The 18,843-nt window shown below is 40.6% G+C and overlaps 1 protein-coding gene and 1 pseudogene across 4 annotated transcripts in view; both read left to right on the plus strand.

Annotated features, from left to right (window-relative positions):
• Window positions 1-18,843, plus strand: part of zranb3 (zinc finger, RAN-binding domain containing 3) — a 171,610-nt gene that overhangs the window by 5,906 nt on the left and 146,861 nt on the right. For 2 of the 4 annotated variants that reach the window (XM_060827120.1, XM_060827123.1), the window contains exon 2: window positions 5,189-5,366. In XM_060827120.1, the coding sequence (XP_060683103.1) occupies window positions 5,197-5,366 (170 nt within the window). In that variant the 5' untranslated portion in view covers window positions 5,189-5,196. Of the gene's footprint in view, window positions 1-5,188; window positions 5,367-18,843 lie in introns of those variants that run through there. The other 2 variants (XM_060827121.1, XM_060827122.1) reach the window with 2 other exon arrangements.
• On the plus strand, window positions 7,521-17,676 carry LOC132817294 (clarin-1-like; annotated as a pseudogene).

The raw sequence follows: 18,843 nt of genomic DNA on the forward strand, positions 1-18,843 counted from the left end.
AGTCAATCCCCAGAGTCTGTCCACCACCTACGTGGCACAAATCAGGAATATGTTGGAAAACTCTGTGCTTGCCCAGATTGGTACACTTCCAACAGCACTCCAGGAGCTTGACATCATCCAAAACAAAGCAGCTGTTTAATTGGCATCACGTCCACTGCCTCCACCGCTAACGCTCACTAAAAGAAGTGCATACTATTTATAAGACAAACTGTCGAAAGTCACCAAAGATCCTTAGATAGCATCTTCCAAACCCACAAGTCCTACTATCTCGAAAGACAAGGGCAGCAGATACGTGGGAATACTATCTGCAAATTCCCCTCCAACCCATTCACTAATCTGACTTTTTGAAATATATAGCCGTTTCTTCCTGGTTACTGGGTCAAAATCCTGGAATTTCCTGCCTAAGTGAACTGTGGTTGAACCTTCAACAAGTGACAAGTGGACTGCAGCAGTTCGATAAATGCTGGCCAGCCAGCAACGCCCACGTTCCATGAATGAATAAAAAAAAGGAACCATTTGTCATCATGAAAACACATATATACAAATATTTGTGAAGTACCAGGTACCATATGCTTGAGCATAATGTTACGAAGAGACACTATTCGATTTGCTTGATGGTGAACCTTTGGAAGTGGCAGTCATTTTTTTTTTGCAAAAGATAGGTCCAAGATTGTTTAAAAAAATGAAAAGGGAAAGTAGAGATGTTGGTTCCGTGCACACAGATCAATAAAATGTACAAAACAACAGTAAGAAAGTTTGAGGTAATGCTGACCTGACATCTGGAGAGTTAGAATGTTAAAGGGGTTGATTTTCTTTTTGTACAGCTATGGCTATTAGGAGCACTGGGTACAGTTTGGAGCAGTCCTCCTTAGGGTATATTAGTTTTGAGACCACTGGATAGAATTAGCTAAATTGTTCCTTTTTTTTTCTTTTGTTAATAATCTGGACCTGGATACAGAGTATGATTTCCAAGTTTGCAATTGACCTAAAACTCAACTATGTAGTCAGCGCACACAAAATTCATAAATAATTCAAATGGACCTAGACAAGTGAAATAGATAGATCTGCGAAATTGTTGAAATATAATGCAGAGTCATGTGAATTGATCCATTTTGGAAAGAAGAATGGGGGAAAGACAAGGTGAACTAAATTCTATATAGTTTTATGGGATTGCAGGAATGTCGTGACAATGGGGGGGTGGATGGACATCAATTATTTGAAAGTCTTGGGATAAGTTTAGATAGTGTTTTTAAAAATGCCTTGCTTTTAGAGATGTGGGCATCACAAGTGAGGCCAACATTTGTTGACTGTCCCATTTCCAGAGAGAGCATGGTAGTGAGCCACTGCGTTTACTGTCTGCAGTCCATATGATGTAGGTCCTCTGACAATCCTGTTAGGAAAGATGTTGAAGGATTTTAGCCCAGTGATGGTGAAGCAGGAACGAGATTACTGTATTTGGGTCAGAATGGTGACTTGAGGGTGGGAATATTCTCATGCGTTTGCTGTCTTTGACCTTCTTGGTGGCAGAGCTTGCTGGTTTGAAAGGTGCTACTGAAGGAGGCTTTGAGTGTTTGGAGTGTATCTTATAAATGGTCTACACTGCTGTTTATCCATTGTGATGGAGGGAATGAATGTTGTATGATGGATTGATGCTAATCAGGAAATCTGTTCTGTTCTGCATGATGTTTGCAACTTGTGTAGTTGGAACTGCACTCATCTGAACAAGTGGAGTGTGTCCATCACATTCCCAGCTTTTGCCCCTCAAATGATGGACAGGATTGTGAAGTCAAGAACTGAGTTACTCTGCTTGGGATTCCGAGCCACTGATCTGCTATTGTAGCCATTGTACTGTATCTATATAGACGATGCACTTCAGACTCGGGTTCATAGAAAAATCCAGGATATTGATAGTGTGGTATTTGATTTATGGAAGTACTATCGAGTTTCAGAGACGGTTAGATTCTTTTCTTCTTTTAGCGATGTTTGTTGCCTGGCAGTTTTGTGGCATAAATGTTAATGATCAGTTGTGAGCCAAACCTGCTTCGGGGCTTCAGTGTCCATCACTGAGAGTGGCTCATTAGCAACTACAGACTGAACTGACTGAGTTCTAAAGATCAGACCTGCTGGACACAGTCTACGGCAGGTGAAAAAGGAATCGAGAAAAAGGGGGAGGAGAAAACTGCTTGAATTCATCTTTTCCAGTCCATGACAAATATTTGTAAGAATGACCACCATGTGGGATTTCTGGTGACCAAGTACTGTTTTCATTTTAAGGATATTTTCCATCATTTTTGTTCGGCACTACTCGTGTCGTAAACAGGATAGATATTCAGTCGGCCTAGCGACTCAAAACGTAGCATCCATGAGCAACTGCAGAGTTGTGAGATGTGGGCATTACTGGTCAGGCTAACATTTATTGCTCATCTCTAATTGCCCAGAGGACAATTAATGTCACCCACATTTGTAGGTCTGGAGTCATGTGTAGGGCAGACCAGGTAAGGATGGTGGTTTCCATCCCTTTTCAAAAAAAAAGTAGTGAACCAGATGGGTTTTTCCTGCCAATCAACAATTAGACTCTTTTATCATTAGACTCTTAATTCCAGATATGTATTGAATTTAACTTCCACCATCTTCCATGGCAGGTTTCAAACTTGAATGACCAGAACATTACTGGGGTCTCTGGATTAGTAGTGCAGCAATGATACCACTAGGCCATCCCTCTCCAGTTATTGTATTTAACTTCAACTTCAATTTATAAGTTGGTGAGTTGGTATATACCAATCTTTGCCAAGAATCAGAATGGATTGATGGATGAAATGATGAGAGCAAGAGGAGCAGACCAGACATACTGGAAAATTGGGTCATACTAGATTAAGCTACATACTGAACTCGAGAGTGTGGTGCCTGAAAAGCACAGTAGGTTAGGCAGCATCCGAGGAGCAGGAGAATCAACATTTTGGGCATAAGCCCTTCATCAGACTTTTGCCTGAAAAATTGATTCTCCTACTACCTGACCTGCTGTGTTTTTCCAGCACCACACTCTCAACTCTGATTTACAGCATCAGCATTCCTCACTTGCGTCTACATGCTGATCTATTACTTGTCAAGCAGCAGAACCACAGTGATAAATGGGGCAAAGTGATTCCATATCCAATAAAGAGGATCTAATTTCTGCAGTCCTCCAACATCCAGTGATGAACAGATGTAGACAATTTAAACCATGTACTGGAAGAGAAGTTCCCTAAATATTTCCATCTTCAAATCTGGAGGATGGAATTCAGTGCATCAGCATGAAATACTGGGCTGACGTATTGACCGAATTTTCAGCTCGTGGTACCGAGTGGATGATGCATCTCTTGCTTCTTTAGTTCTCCATCATCACAAGTGCTAGTCTCTGATTAGTTACACATTAGTGTATGAAATGGCTGAAGGTATTGGTTACTATAAAAGCTTTTGGTCCTGACAACATGTGCACTATTGTACTGAAATGTGCTCCACACATAGCCATGCTTCTAGCCAACCTTTAAAGTACAGCTATAACATTGGTTTCTATTGATTATGTGAGAACTTGCCCAGAGGTTTTGTCCACAAAAAGCAGTTTTAATCCAACCTGGCGAATTACCACTTCATAAGAAAATAACGTACGCTGGAGATCGCAGCAGGTCAGGCAGCATGCAGGGAGAGAGAGCAAGCTAGCATTTTGAGCCTAGATGACTCTCTTCAATAGGGCCATACTGCAGTAATTTGCTCCTACCATTTTATAAATCTACTCTTGATCGTCAGCTCAGTGATGGAACAAGCCACTACAGTACGACCAGTTAACATTTATCAATAGTCATATGCTCTTTGCTCAGTTTAGTTTCTGGCACGACCACTAAGCTCTCGACTTCGTGGCAATGTTGGTCTAAACATGGACAAAAGAGCTGAATGCCAGAAATGATCTCTATCAAGCAGAGCAAGGCATGGGAGCACTGGCTGCAAACTCTTCAAGCCAAAATTGTCCTGACTTGGAACTATCATTTGCTGTTCCTTTTGTGGGCTCAAAATCCTGGAACTCTTCTGAACAACACTGTAGGTGTACCGACACAATAAAGACTGCAGTTGCTCAGAGGCAGCTAAGCACCACCACTTTAAGTGCAAGTAAGAATGACAATAAATGTTTGCCCAGCCAGTGGCATCTGCATCCTCTGAAAGAACAAAGATGGACAATATCTGTCCCACTTTCTTGTTCCCTGCTCCAGTTCCAGCTAAACGACTATCTTCTTAATTTCTTCTTATTCCTCTTCACCTCTGTCCCATTTCTGTGGAACCCAACATTCTGGATCTCAAACATTATAAGTGAAACATTTAATATATTTCATAATGCATCATTGTCCATTTTAGTTTTCATTGAAATTGATAAATATCTTAGACTGAAAACCTGTAGCAGCTAAGTAAGGAGTAGGCTTGTGTTAAAGTTATAACATACCAGTGGAACATTTTACTCTTTGTTAGCTGGACAGAAAAATCCTTCGCTGAAGACATCAAAATTTTGTAATAAAATTTGCAATTTTGTGTTGCTGACGTATCGAATTTATCAATTAATGTCATCATATGAAAGCCAGTTCTGAGGACGGATCATTGGACCCAAAATGTTATCTCTGATTTCTCTTCACAGATGCTGCCAGACCTGCTGAGTTTTTCCAACAGCTTCTGATTGTGTTTCTGATTTATAGCATTCACCGTTCTTTCGGATTTTATTCTGAAAACCTTGAATTAAATACATTCTGAGATGAGCAAATCCTTCATGATACTATTGATTGAATCTTTTTTAAATTATCTCTTGTAATATAATCAGATGGAGTTGAAGGATATCCAATAATTTGTTGGTGAAATAAATCAGTTTTTTTTTCTGGCTATTCTAGTTCCCCAAATAATTAAAGGTACCTTGATGCACCAAAAGACACATACTGTCCGATTTACAGCAAAACCAATGTTGTAATTAGTTGTGGATTTTGAGGTTACAGTATCGCCCTGCAAATATACCAATTTCCTTTCTGGAGCTTGTTTGTTTGGATTTATTGTACATCAAAATAAAACAGTTACTGCAGTGTTTGCGATATAATATTAAATCTTTTTATGATGAATATTTTGGACAAAATAACAATTGCAAGGCTTGATCTATATTCTATTATTTTAAAAAATGCAGTTGAAGTCATGAAAATATCCCAGCAGCTCCAGCAATGTCCTCCATCTTTATTTCCTGAGAACAAGTGCTCAGAAGATGAGTTTGACACTCTGCTTTCAACACTGCCTGAAAAACTTAATCAGAGATTGCTTCCTTTCCAGAAAGAAGGAATCAAGTTTGGCATTGAAAGAAATGGCAGGTAAGCAAATGTATATCATTTTTGGATTAGTGATGATGAAAACACACCATGCTATTTTACTTTGTGATTACCTTTGCTATTGTTATTCAGGAATCTAGAGTCTGGATCATGCTTGACACTTATCTGCTTGGATAGCCTGGTCCTTGAAGGGCATGCCTGACACAATCTTTGAGAATCTAAGTAGTTTTAGCCAAGATCAAATAGTCAAGTGTGAATCAGGTGTCTAATGGATCTAGGACACTTTGACTTTATTGGGGCAGGCAAGCCTGGAAAATGAATCAATGTGGTTTAATCTTAACTGTCCTCTGGGCAATCAGGGATGGCCAATAGCTGCTGGCCTAGCCAGTGATGTCTTCCTCCATGATTGAATAAAACATTTTTTATCCTTGCGGCCCTGTGAAAGTACTGCATTATTAAAGATATTTTTGAAGTTGCTTTAGAAAAGGCATTTCAGTGATTTAAAATATTACTGGTTGATTGGTGGTACAGAATGAGAGTATTGCTGCAAAAAGAGACATGGCCTCCAGTCTGCTTGTCATGTACTCCTGGGAACAGAATCACAAGTATGTCAATAACTTGCTTTCTTTGAAATTTAGTCTCCTTACAGTTCTGACCTAATGAATGCAAAACAAAAGCTTCAACATTTATGTGTCTTTTTCTTTTTTGGCAATATTACAAATCTAGCTGACAAAGGCAAAGTATCCAACAAGGTTTCTTGTTGCCAGGTCACAGTTTTTCGAGGGTTCAGTAGTTTGTCCATTTTAGTTCCACATATCCTGAACTGCCAGAAGCTAGGGTGTACAGTTGTTATTTTCTGTCTGTTAACTGAAGTTACTTCATGGTCATATTTTGTTGTCATTGGCGAAGCATTATTGCTTTTCAATGGCCTCAAAGAAAGCTGCCCACAAACCTCTATCAATCAAGGTCACATGCACTTCTCATTTCTAAACATGAATTTCAATGTGGTGTTGCAGTGTGGTCTCCAACAATAGTGATCTCATCAAACAGGGTAAGCAGCCAATCACATTGAAGAAATCACACAGATGGCAAGCCCGGGATACAGTTTTTTGTTTTGCTTTTTGCAAAATTTACAAAATGAATTGGGATGTGCACATTAAAAGCCTGAATGTCATTACATGAGCTTAAAAAGTGACTATTAGAGATGGAAATTGTGCCACAATGGAAAAATCTGACACTGCACATAGAATATTACATTTTCACGGCCATAACAGTTGTTCAGCATTCATCATAACTTGTGTTTGCTGGTAAAAATACAGCCCCGCCTGATTAGCAAAATGTAATCTTTTTTGTGGAGGTATAGCAAACATATCTCAACTAACGGGACAAGGTCTCAACAGTTCAGTGAATTCTGTTGATGGTCCTCCTAAAGGATTTTGAGCAAGTCCGTGAAAGAGCAGAGTATCGTTGACATTAACTTCGGATTTCCACATTTAGCCCTGTACATGTTCTGACACCAGAAATTGCCATTGGTTTTGCCATTATAATAATGGCTCCTCAGCAGTACAATTGCACAATCCTAACCAGAAGTGTTTTATCTTGAAAATTTATGCAAATCAAAGGAATGCAGATATACAATTATGATACATCTGCAAGTTTATATTTGGGAGGTGATGTCCTTGTGGTATTTTTGCTAGGTAAATAATCCAGAGACCTAGGTATTGTTCTGATGACTCTGGTTCAAATCCTGTCATGGCAGATGGTGGAATTGGAATTCCAATTAAAAATTAAGAGTCTTAACAATGACTACAAAATTGTTGGGAAAGGCCCACCTGGTTCACTGATGGCTTACATGTGACTTTGGACCCATGGCAATGTGGCTGACTCTGAATTGAGAAGCCAGGTTACGGATGAGCAATAAATGCTGGCTTAGCCAACGATAACAAGCAATAAACAAAAATATATTGCATCTGTGCAAAGATGGAAAGTGCTGGAGAGAATCAACAGGCCTGGCAGCAAATGTGGAGAGAAGACAGAAGACAGTGTTTTAAGTCCACTGACCCTTCAGAACTGACAGTAGCTAGGGAAAGTCGGTATTTATGCGAATGATGAGCAGAGGTGGGGTAAGGTTGGAACAGGAGTGGGTGAATATGTAAAGCTGGAGCCTCAAAGAGACTGAGAATATTAGGCAAAGGGATGGTTGGTGGTCAGCCAGGGATGAAGAAAGCTGATAATGGGGACAGTGAGCAGATGAAATTTGTGTTGGCTATGCTGGAAGTGGCCCATATCATAACACAGTTGAGGGTATGAGAGTGGGTAAAGGACATGGAAGAAGGTGTTCAGGCTGTAAAGTAATAGATTAGATTCCCTACAGTTTGTATAGGCCCTTCAGCCCAACAAGTTCTCACCAACCCTCCGAAGAGGAACCCACCCAGACCCATTCCCCTACAACATTTACCCCTGACTAATGCACCTAACCTACATATCCCCGAACACTATGGGCAACTCAGTATGGCCAATTCACCTATCCTGCACATCTTTGGACTGTAGGAGGAAACCGGAATACCCGAAGGAAATGAACTTGATGATGAGTGAAAGTTGGATGGTCTCAGAGTGGAAGATGAGTGCTGTTTGTCCAGCTTGTGCTGAACTCTCGCTGAAACACTGCAGAAGGCCTGAGATGTTTTATTCCAGATGCCTTCCACTTGAGCACTTGAGTGTTTCCAGAGCCAACATTTCTGTCATGAGCCTGCTGCAATGTCCTTACATTTCCTCTACCTGCCACACCCCAAGCCCCATCATGCATTGGGCTACTTTATTTTCACTTACTCACTGTCCCCATTATCGACTTTCTTTAGAATATAGAACATAGAACTGTACAGCACAGAACAGGCCTTTCATCCCACTATGTTGTGCCGAACATGACACCAAATTTAAACTAATCCCTTTGTTCGTATCCTTCCATTCCTTTATAGTCATGTGCTTGTCTAAATGTCTCTTAAATGCCTATACCATATCTGCTGACACCATTACCACCCCCTGGCGGCGCATTCCAGACTCTTCCTTTTCCTCCTCCTCCTTCTTCTTCTTCCTCTTTTTTTTCTTCTTCCTCTCTTTTTTCTTCCTCTCTTTTTTCCTTTTTTTTTCTTTCTTCCTCCCTCCTTTTTCTCTCTCTCTCAGAAAAGAGTCTGACCGTCAATCCTATCTGTGCCTCTCATAATCTTATACATTTTGATCAAGTCTCCCCTCAGCCTCTGCCACTCCAGATAAAACAACCTGAGCTTTTCTAGCCTTTCCTTATAGTTTATACCCTTTAATTCAGACAGCATCCTGGTAAGCTTCTTCTGCACTCTCTCCAAAGCCTTCGTATCCCTCCAGTAATGTGGCGACCAGAATTGAAATACTGCACTACTTCAAGAGTGGCCTAACAAAAGCTTTATAAAACTGCAAAATGACATCCTGACTCTTATACTCAATTCCTTGACCAAAAAAGGCAAGCATACCATATGCCTTCTTTACTACCCTACCTACTTGCTTGGCCGCTTTCATGGATCTGGCCTTGATTCCTCTAGGTCCCACTGTGTATTAATGCTGTTCAGGTTGCTGCCATTAATTGGACACATTTCCTTAATAGTTGATCTCCCAAAGGATGACACCTCATACTTGTTTGGATTAAACTCCCAACTGCCATTTCTCTCCCATATCTGCAATTGATCTTTATCCCGCTGTATCCTTTGACAACCTTCTACACTATTCACATTACTAACCACTCGTCGACGTTTTCGTCAGTCATTTATATACATCTTTTTTCCCTGGCTCACTGTTAACCACCCATTGCCTGCCTAATTTTCTCTTTTGTGGGGTCCTTGTTTTATTATCTTCTCCAGCACCCTCCCCACCACCATCAACGACTCCTCACTCCGTTAAAAAATCATCATCTTTTCTGAGCTACCGCCAGTTATGAAGAAGGTCACTAGGCTCAGAATATTAAGTCTACTTTTTATACAAAAATACTGAAGAGATGGATCTTAAAGGAAATGAATTTCTTTAGCAGGAGAATTTCAGAGTTGGACCACCATTTGATTCATAAGCTAACCTTGCAACTGTGAGAATTAACTGCTGCCAACAAATCCAAAATGTCACTGTTACATGGTCTAATAAGCTTTGTTTTGTTTTCATGTGGGATGTGTGTGTCGGTGGCTGGCGGTGTGCTTTGACTGTCTCAAGTTGTCCTTGAGAGGTGATGGTGAGCTATCTTCTTGAACTGCTGTACTTTACCTTCTATAAGTTGACCCACCGTGTCTTTAGGAAAGAAATTTGACCTAGCGATCATGAAGGGACAGTGATATATTTCCAAGTCATGATTTGGAGGGAAACTTGCAGGTGGTGGCGTTCCCAAGGTTCTGCTACCCTTGTGCTTCAAAATGAAAGTGGTTGTGGATTTGGAACGTGCTATGACAGGTTCTTTGGTTAGTTTCTGTAGTGCATCTTGCATGTAGTACATAATTCTGCTATTGAATGCCAGTGGTTGAGGAAATGGATATTTGTGGACGTCATGCCAATCAAGTTGGCTGTTTTGTCTGGATGAAATCAAGGTTTTTCAGTGTTCTTGGAGCTGTACTCAACAAGGCAAGTGGGGTGTATTCCATCGCACTCCTGACTTGTGCCTTGTCAACAAGCTTTGGGGAATCAGGATATGAGTTAGTTGCCATAGTATTCTTAGCCACTAGCCAGTTCTTCTAGCCCACTGTGCTTATGTGGTGAATCTAGTTGAGTTAATGGTCAATGGAAACAACAATGATGTTGATAGTTTGGGCATCTATTATTCGATGGTGTTGCCATGTCAAGGGACAGTGGCTAGATTCTCTCTTGTTGCAGATGGGATTGCCTGGCATCTGTGTTGCACAAATGTTATTTTCATTTATTAGCCCAGCCTGGATATTTCCAGATCTTATTGGACTTGATTATGGACTGCATCAGTATCTGAGGAGTCGCGAATGATGCTGAACATTGTTCAATCATTGGTGAACATCATCCACTTTTCACCTTTTTATGATGAAGAGAAGGTCATTGAAGCATCTGATTATGGTCAGGCCTCGGACACTACCCTAAGAATTCCTGCAGGAATGTCGTGGGGCTGAATGACTGACTGACCTTAAAAACCCCAACCATCTTCCTATGCGCTGAGTATGACTCCAGTGAATGGAAGGCTTGCCTCGATGTTTATTCCAGTGTTGCTCAAGTCCTTGATGCCACACCTGGTCAAATCCAACCTTGATGTCATCAACTGTCACTCTCACCTCACCTCTGGAATTCAACTTATTTGTCCATATGTGAAGAAAGGCCGTAATGATGTCAAGAGCTGATGAAGCTAGAAGACCATGGTGAAATCCAACTGGCTATCATTTGAGCAGGTTATTACTGAGCTAATGGGGCTTAATAGCAGTGCAATGTTTGCACGTTCTCCTCATGTCTGTGTGGCTTTCCTCCGGATGCTCCAGTTTCCTCCCATAGTCCAAAGATGAGCAGGCAAGGTGAATTGGCTATGCTAAATTGTCCATGGTGTTCAGGGATGTGTAGGTGCATTAGTCAGGGGTAAATACAGGATAATAGGGTAGAGGGATGTGTCTGGGTGGGTTACTCTATGGAGGGTTGGTGTGAACTTGCTGGACCAAAGGGCCTGTTTCCACACTGTAGATATTCTTACAGAAAAAATGCTGTAATTGTATCAGCCTCTGCCATTTCCTCTGGCAGCTCATCCTATACATGCGCCACCCTCTGTGTGAAAATGTTGGGCCTTTGCTCCCTTTTTATATCTTTCCCCCTTACCCTAAACCTATGCCCTCTAGTTCTGGACTCCCCCACCTCAGGGAAAAGACTGTCTATTTATCCTATCCGTGCCCCTCACGATTTTATAAACCTATATAAGGTTACCCCTTCAGCCTCCGACGCTCTAGAGAAAACAACTCCAGCCTATTCAACTTCTCCCTCTCGCTCAAATCCTCCAACCCTGGCAACATCTTTATAAATCTTTTCTGAACCCTTTCAAGTTTCACAACATCCTTCGGATAAGAAGGAGACCAGAATTGCATGCAATGTTCCAATAGTGGCCTAACCAATGTTCTGTACAGCCACAACATGACCTCCCAACTCCTGTACTCCATGCTCTCTCCAATAAAGGAAAGCATACCAACCACCACCTTCTCTATCCTATCTACCTGCGACTCCACTTTTTCAAGGAGCAATGAACCTGCACTCCAAGGTCTCTTTGTTCAGCAATACTCCCCAGGACTGTACCATTAATTGTATAAGTCCTGCTAAGATTTGCTTTCCCAAAATGCAGCACTTTGCATTTATCTAAATTAAACTCTGTCTGCCACTTCTCAGCCCATTGGCCCATCTGATCAAAATCCTGTTGTAACCTTCTTCGCTGTCCACAACACCTCTAATTTTGGTGTCATCTGCAAACTTGCTAATTGTATCTCCTATGTTCATGTCCAAATTTTTTTTATATAAAAGACGAAAAGCAATGGACACAGCATCGACTCTTGTGGCACTCCACTGGTCACAGGCCTCCAGTCTGAAAAGCAACCCTCCACCACCACCCTCTGTCTTCTGTCTTTGAGACAGCTCCGTATCCAAATGGCTAGTTCTCTCTGTATTCCATGAGATCTAACCTTGCTAACCAGTCTCCCATGGGCAACCTTGTTTAATGCCTTGCTGAAGTCCATATAGATCAGCTCTGCCCTCATCCGTTCTCTTTGTTATTTCTTCAAAAAACTCACTCAAGTTTGTGAGACATGATTTCCCAGTCACAAAGCCATGCCGACTATCCCTAATCAGTCCTTGCCTTTCCAAATTCATGTAAATCCTGTCCCTCAGTATTCTCTTCAACAACTTGCCTACCACTGATGTCAGACTCACTGGTCTACAGTTCCCTGGCTTTCCTTACCACCTTTCTGAGTAGTTGATGAAATTTGAATTCATTAAAATCTGCAATTAAAAGCCACTAATATTCATCAAGAAAGGGGGATCTAACATTCTTAGCTGGTCTAGTCTACATCAGACACTAGAGCTTTTGTGATGTGGTTGATTGTTATGTGTCTTCTAAAATGAGAAGCGAGTCAGTCAATTCAAAGTGAATTGAGATAGGCCACAAACACCAGCCTTCTGAGCAACGTCCTCATCCATTGCAATAAGAAAACATTAACATGCCAAATCACAATTCTTAGCTATAAGTAACTCTAGCTTTGCTTCATAACAGCTCTAACTGCTTCAGCCCTATATTTACTCATGAATTCTCCCATCTTTCACGCCTTCTATGTGTGTCCTCCCACCAAGGGATTTCAAGCATTCAGTCAACTTTGTTCTACTGTTCGAAACTCCCTTTCCTGTTCGCTCCACTTTTATTAGTCTTCCTCCAAACCCATGTGTTAGGCCCAGTCTTTGGGTACTCCTAATTGTTTTAACATGAAGCATGTATTTTCATGATGTGCTGTTGTATTTGTGAAGCATTTTGGAAGTCCGTTTACGTTTTAAGGTGATTATGTACATGCAAATTGTTTCAAATGTAAAGCAGTGTGCACAGTGTTTGTATTTAGTGCTCTGCAGCAATTTCTTAGTTGCACGACAGTGCAGTAAATGTAAACAGCTAGTTGCAATATATGTGGTGTATCCGTATTGCTTTAATTTACACCTTTTGTGTATCTGCATATAAGGCATTTTGGAGAACTAATGAGCTTAAAAAAAATCTAGTTGCATTTTGACATGAAGTCTATTCAGATAAATTAGTCTGTGAACAAATCTTTGATCTTTGATATCGGGGCTTTATATGTAGGTGTAGAAATGAAATATTGTGGTCATACTAGAAACCTCGGCTGTGGGGGAGTATCTGAGAAGCAATAAGATGTTTTTTGACTCTGGTCTGACATTTGGATTTTGAAGTTAAATACATTAAATTGTAAGTTGTGCAGTTTAATATCACTTGAACTGAGAAATAAGAAAGGGATGATCACCTTATTGGAATTGTATTATACACCCCCTAATAGTCAGCAGGAAATTGAGAAACAAATTTGTGAGAAGATCTCTGTTATCTGTAAGAATAATAGGATGGAAGGTTAATACATGCTTAACTTTCCAAACATAGACTGGGACTGCCATAGTGTTAAGGGTTTAGATGGCGAGGAATTTGGTATGCATGCCCAAGAAAATGTTGTGATTCCGTATCTGGATGTACCTACGAGAGAGAGTGCAAACCTTGACCTACTTTTGGGCAAATAAGGCAAGTCAGATATGAAAGAGACAGAAGGGGCAACTTTTTCACACACAGGGTGATGCATGTGTGGAATAAGCTGCCAGAGGAAGTGGTGGAGGCGATACAATTGCAACGTTTAAAAGCCATCTGGATGGGTTTAGGAAGGGTTTGGAGAGATATGGGCTAGGTGCTGGCAAGTGGGACTAGATTGGGTTGGGATATCTGGTCGGCATGAGCGAGTTGGACTGAAGGGTCTGTTTCCATGTTGTATATCTCTTACTCTATGACTCTGTACCTTTTAAAACCATTTCGTCTTTTTCCCAAATGAAATTTATTATTGCTGATTCTGAAGTGCAGATGATCTGGATGATTTTTATTTCCTTTCTTTAATGTCTTTTATTGCCCTTTTTCAGTCCCATTTACTCAAAGTGCAGATGAAAGTGCTGTACTTAAGTTCAACAGGAGTTTTGTTAAAATGTCTGTCTGAGTTTGTTTAAATAGAGAACAATACCTTTAAAGTATAGGACTGTTCATATTTTTTGTCATGATAGTACTTTTTTTAAAAGTACCAGGAATCCAATTTATCATGACCAACTGAGCTCTGGGGACATTGGGCAATTTCTTTTGTGGTTTCTGTAAAGACAGAGACACATACATATGTCTGAACATATCTGTGGGCAGTTACTTAAACTGCAAGTGAGCCTCCCAGGTGCTGTTTGAAACGCTCATCTTTTCAAAGAAAATAAGTGAAAATGACAATGGCTCCCAGACTTCCTGGTCCCATGAAGATGTAAATTCAATGCAAATTCAAAAGAATCATCATAGCTGAAATTCAGGTGTAATCTTCAGCTTTTCCACATTTTATGTCAATTTCATCTTCCTCAACGCATTGCAAAGCCAAACCCAGAACAAAAACTAGTCTCCGTTTCGAAATGCCTCATTAATCTACAAAGGCAAGTCAGTCTGGGATATGAATTTGCTGGAAGCCAGTGATTGCCCAGCACAATTTGAAGACCCTACCTCAAAAATAACCTTTTGCAGAATTGTCAGCTTTGGCTGCTCTTGTATCATGCTTCTTTACAATGGCTTCCGTAATTTTGATTGGAAAACTAGAAGCTTGCTAGTCTTTGGGATGAGCTAGTGTGAATCCATCACAGAAAACTCCAACCTTCATTTTTATTTTTGTGCAGTTGAAAAGAAATCCTTTAGGCTTGCGATGCTTCAGCTGCCATTTGTACCTGACTAAAGTGTTTTGTAAGGTTACTGTGCCCTTTTTTTAGTTTGGAGGTTTACTCAGGGCATCAATAATTCAATACTCCTAAATTATGATTTGCACATGTTTACTATGCTTACAAAACGTCTGAATGAAGGGAGTGTTGAGATTCCTCCTTCTGTCTCCAGGAAATTGATCAGCCTGTTTCATCATGAGCTAGCCAGTTATGTTGGACACAATTCCTAACAGCATGCTCATTGCTTGCTACTCATGTGATCAGCTCTGGAAAGGCAGAAGCTGCCATCTTGATGCTCAGTGTTTAAGCAGTTGTTGGATTGGTGGAATCTGTCGTCATAAGGTTCAGCAGTCCCTTCAAGTTTTTTGAGGTTATCTCAAAACTTATTCTCTCGCCCTGTCACAACTAACAAGACAATCATCTGATCTCTGCCAGCTTCTTAGTTTTCAAGAAATCAACACACATGGTGAGTTCATTACAAATATAACAAATCTTTAATTTTATCAGTTACACTACATTATTCATTTCACAAGCTTGAAATCAAGGTAGCCAGACTGTAGGAATTAAAGGTGACTTAAACTCATTCACTTCCTTATTCTTTGATTTGTTTTTGCACAGTTCTGCATAGCAGACACCATTTTAACTTATGTAGTCAATACTTGGCTTTTTGTAACCCCTCCATTTGCAACTTTTATACAAAAATACAACATGATACAAGGCAGCAGAGGAATAGGTCTTTCAAACCACCATGCATGCACTGATTCCTAGTACTTATTTACATCTGCTACTTGCTGTTCATATGCGGTTTCTATCCCTCTGTTCACCTCCTGTTCATGTGACTATCAAGATAATATGTCTGCTTCCATCACCTCCATTGGCAGTGTGTTCCAGGCACCTACCACCCACTGGGGAGGTAAAATATTTCTCTGCACTTCTCCCCTATAATTTCCCCTCTCGCCTTGAAACAGTGCCCTCTTGTTTGACCTTTCCACCCTGACTATCCATCCTATCTGTTCTATCATAATTTTGAAGACCTCTTTTCAGGTCACCCCTCAGCTTCTGTCTTTCCAGTGAAAACAATCTGAGTTAATCCAACCTTTCCTTTATAATTAAAACCTTCAGACCAGGCAACATCCTCGTAAACATTCTGTGCAACCTCTCCAAAGCATCTACTTCCTTCTGTAGTGTGGCAATCAGAATTGCACACAATATTGCAAATGTGGCTTAACTAAAATTGTATAGAGCTGTAACATTTTTATAACTCCTCTATTTGATGCCCTGCCCGACCAAGGTAAATATGCTGTTTGCGTTCTTGACCACTTTATCCACCTGTCTAGCCAGTTCCATGGATCTGTGGACCTGTACCCCCAAATTGCTCTATGTCAATGCTCTAAGGGTTCTGCCGTTGATTGTATAAATGGCACCTGAATTTGATCTTCCAAAATGCATCACCTTGCGTTTGTCCAGATTGAACCCTATCTGCCATTTCTCTGCCCAAATCTACAATCTATCTATATCCTGCTGCATTCTTTGACAATCTTCCTCATTGTCTGTGGCTCCACTAAATTCAGGGTCATCCACAAACTTACTGATCTGGTCACATATGTTTTCTGCCAGATCATTTGTTTGATTGTTCGTGTGTGCATATATACACACACGCTACACTGGACACATTGTAACCTGGGAGCAGGCCTTGTGGCTGGTAAACGGGGGAATCGATATAGTGGAACAGGAATGGTTTTGTTGTTTTTATTTTGAGAAGTTCCGCTAAGTCTTGGAGCATTCCTGCTAATATTCGAATGGAGTTTTTAATCATCCTTTGGAAACCGTTAGAATGAGGTGCCTCCTGCTGAGTATAAGGAGAGGTCTGTACAGTGAATGATTTTAGAGAGTGTCCATCACTCTGTACCTCTGCTACAGCATCTTGGAGCTCTTTGCCAGGAGTGGGGACAGAGATGAAAAATGTGTTGGTGGAAAAGCGCAGCAGGTCAGGCAGCATCCAAGGAGCAGGAGAATTGACATTTCGGGCATAAGCCCTTCTTCAGGCTTATGCCCAAAATGTCGATTCTCCTGCTCCTTGGATGCTGCTTGACCTGCTGCGCTTTTCCAGCAACACATTTTTCAGCTCTGACCTCCAGCACCTGCAGTCCTCACTTTCTCCTCCGTTGGGGCAGAGATCCCCAGCTGCCAGAACAAAGTGACTCTGTGCGGAGCTGGTTTGCTGAATGTGGCCTCTGGCTGCCGCTCTGGCCCCGAGCACTTCCAGCTAGGTAGAAGCTACCATCCTGTGTCAGACTGGTACCCAGTTCATTAATACTTCCAGCAGCAAACTGGAAAAATTCATCGGGTGGATCAGCTATGGGCTTTTCCACAGACGGTGACTTCGGGAGTGCGGCTTGGGAGGAAGGAACCTGCAGATAATGTTTTTTCCAACACTCTTGGATGCAATTCCTGTAGCTCTTGTTGCTGGAGTACTATTTTCTGTTGTGATAATTGTATTTGCTTTGGTGATGGCTGGATTCTTTATGTTCAATGCAGTTGGAAGACCTTATGAGACTTTCCATGGTCCGAATGGACTGTACCTTTTTGAAATACCATTGCCTGTTCCTTTGGTTTCATGCTGCTGATACTCTTTACCTCTGAAGTAAAAAGTCATCACCTGTCTGAGAAGATTGCAAACTACAAAGAGGCAAACTTTGTCTTCAGGACGCAGATTGAAGCTTTTGAGTATTTTTTCTGGCTTCTCTTTGTTTGCACAGTGATGCATTCTGTCAACATACTGCTCATCAGATTAGCTGGAGTTCAATTCCCTTTCTTCAAAGCAAAACATGCAGTTTCAAGTAATAGGGGAGCTGACCTTAGGTACTAAACATGTTAGTCATGACATAATCAAAACTTGCATGTCAACATGTGGCTAACATTCCCCTGAAATTGTATTGAAACTCTTGGAACATAATTCAGTGTGCGTCATGTGGATTATACACAGAGTTGCCTCATTGGTACCAATGTTTTGCCCACTAAGATGATACAACATTTAAGTAGATATCATGTTGGGAGATTGAGATTAAAAATATGGCAATATTGATGGGTCTATGAGAAACAACATCACGTTGACAAGAAAACAGAATTTATAATGGAAGGGTTGACCACCTGTGCACATTGAAATTGTGAATGATTTCAAAAGGAAATTGGATAGGCACTTTGTGGCAGTACATTTAAAGAATTACAGTTGATAGAACAGGAGGATGGGACTGAGAGAATTGCTCGACACTGACTTAATGGGCTTAGGAGGTAACTTCCTGGGCTGTAATGACTGCATAATGGTTACCACCTCCAAAATATTGCGATGCAATAATAGCGACAAATTTGTTGACGTGGAAAAACTTACAAAAGGAATATATCGGGAAAGAAGTGTCAGATTAATTTTTAGTTTCTTTACATACTTTCAGCAGATAACAGACAGAAGACTTTCACATTAAGAGGAACAGGAGTAGGCCATTCATCTCTGGCCCTGCTGTGCCATTCAATTAGACTGTGGTCTAAAACCCATTCATTCTACTTGATCTCCTCCTTAACAAAAAGAATATAGACTTTAATCTTGACAGCTCTAATTAACCACCAATATATACAGATTTTAAAGGCAAATACTTTCAGATTTCTGTTACTGTTAGTGTAGAAACGTGTATTTCTAATTCTGTCCCTAAATAGCTGAGCTGTAACTTTAAGATTTTATCCATTCATTATTCAGTCAGTATTAATATTGCAAAAGACAACTTCAAGCAACATAACAACATTTACAAGCAACTAATTTTCCCTGAAGCATTTTAATAGCTTATTTTCAGTTATTTAAAGGCATTAGTGTTAAACGAACAACTATATTTATTGTACTAAATTTTCTAAAAGAATTGGATTAGGAAATGCATGTAGAACTGAGTTTGCACAGTTTCTATTCCATTGTTCTAAAGAAATATCACTGGATTCTGTTTTCTCTTGATAGATGCTGCCAGACCTGCTGAGTTTCTCCAGATACATCTGT

This window comes from Hemiscyllium ocellatum, chromosome 7 (assembly GCF_020745735.1).
Source record: "Hemiscyllium ocellatum isolate sHemOce1 chromosome 7, sHemOce1.pat.X.cur, whole genome shotgun sequence".
Lineage (NCBI taxonomy): Eukaryota > Metazoa > Chordata > Chondrichthyes > Orectolobiformes > Hemiscylliidae > Hemiscyllium > Hemiscyllium ocellatum.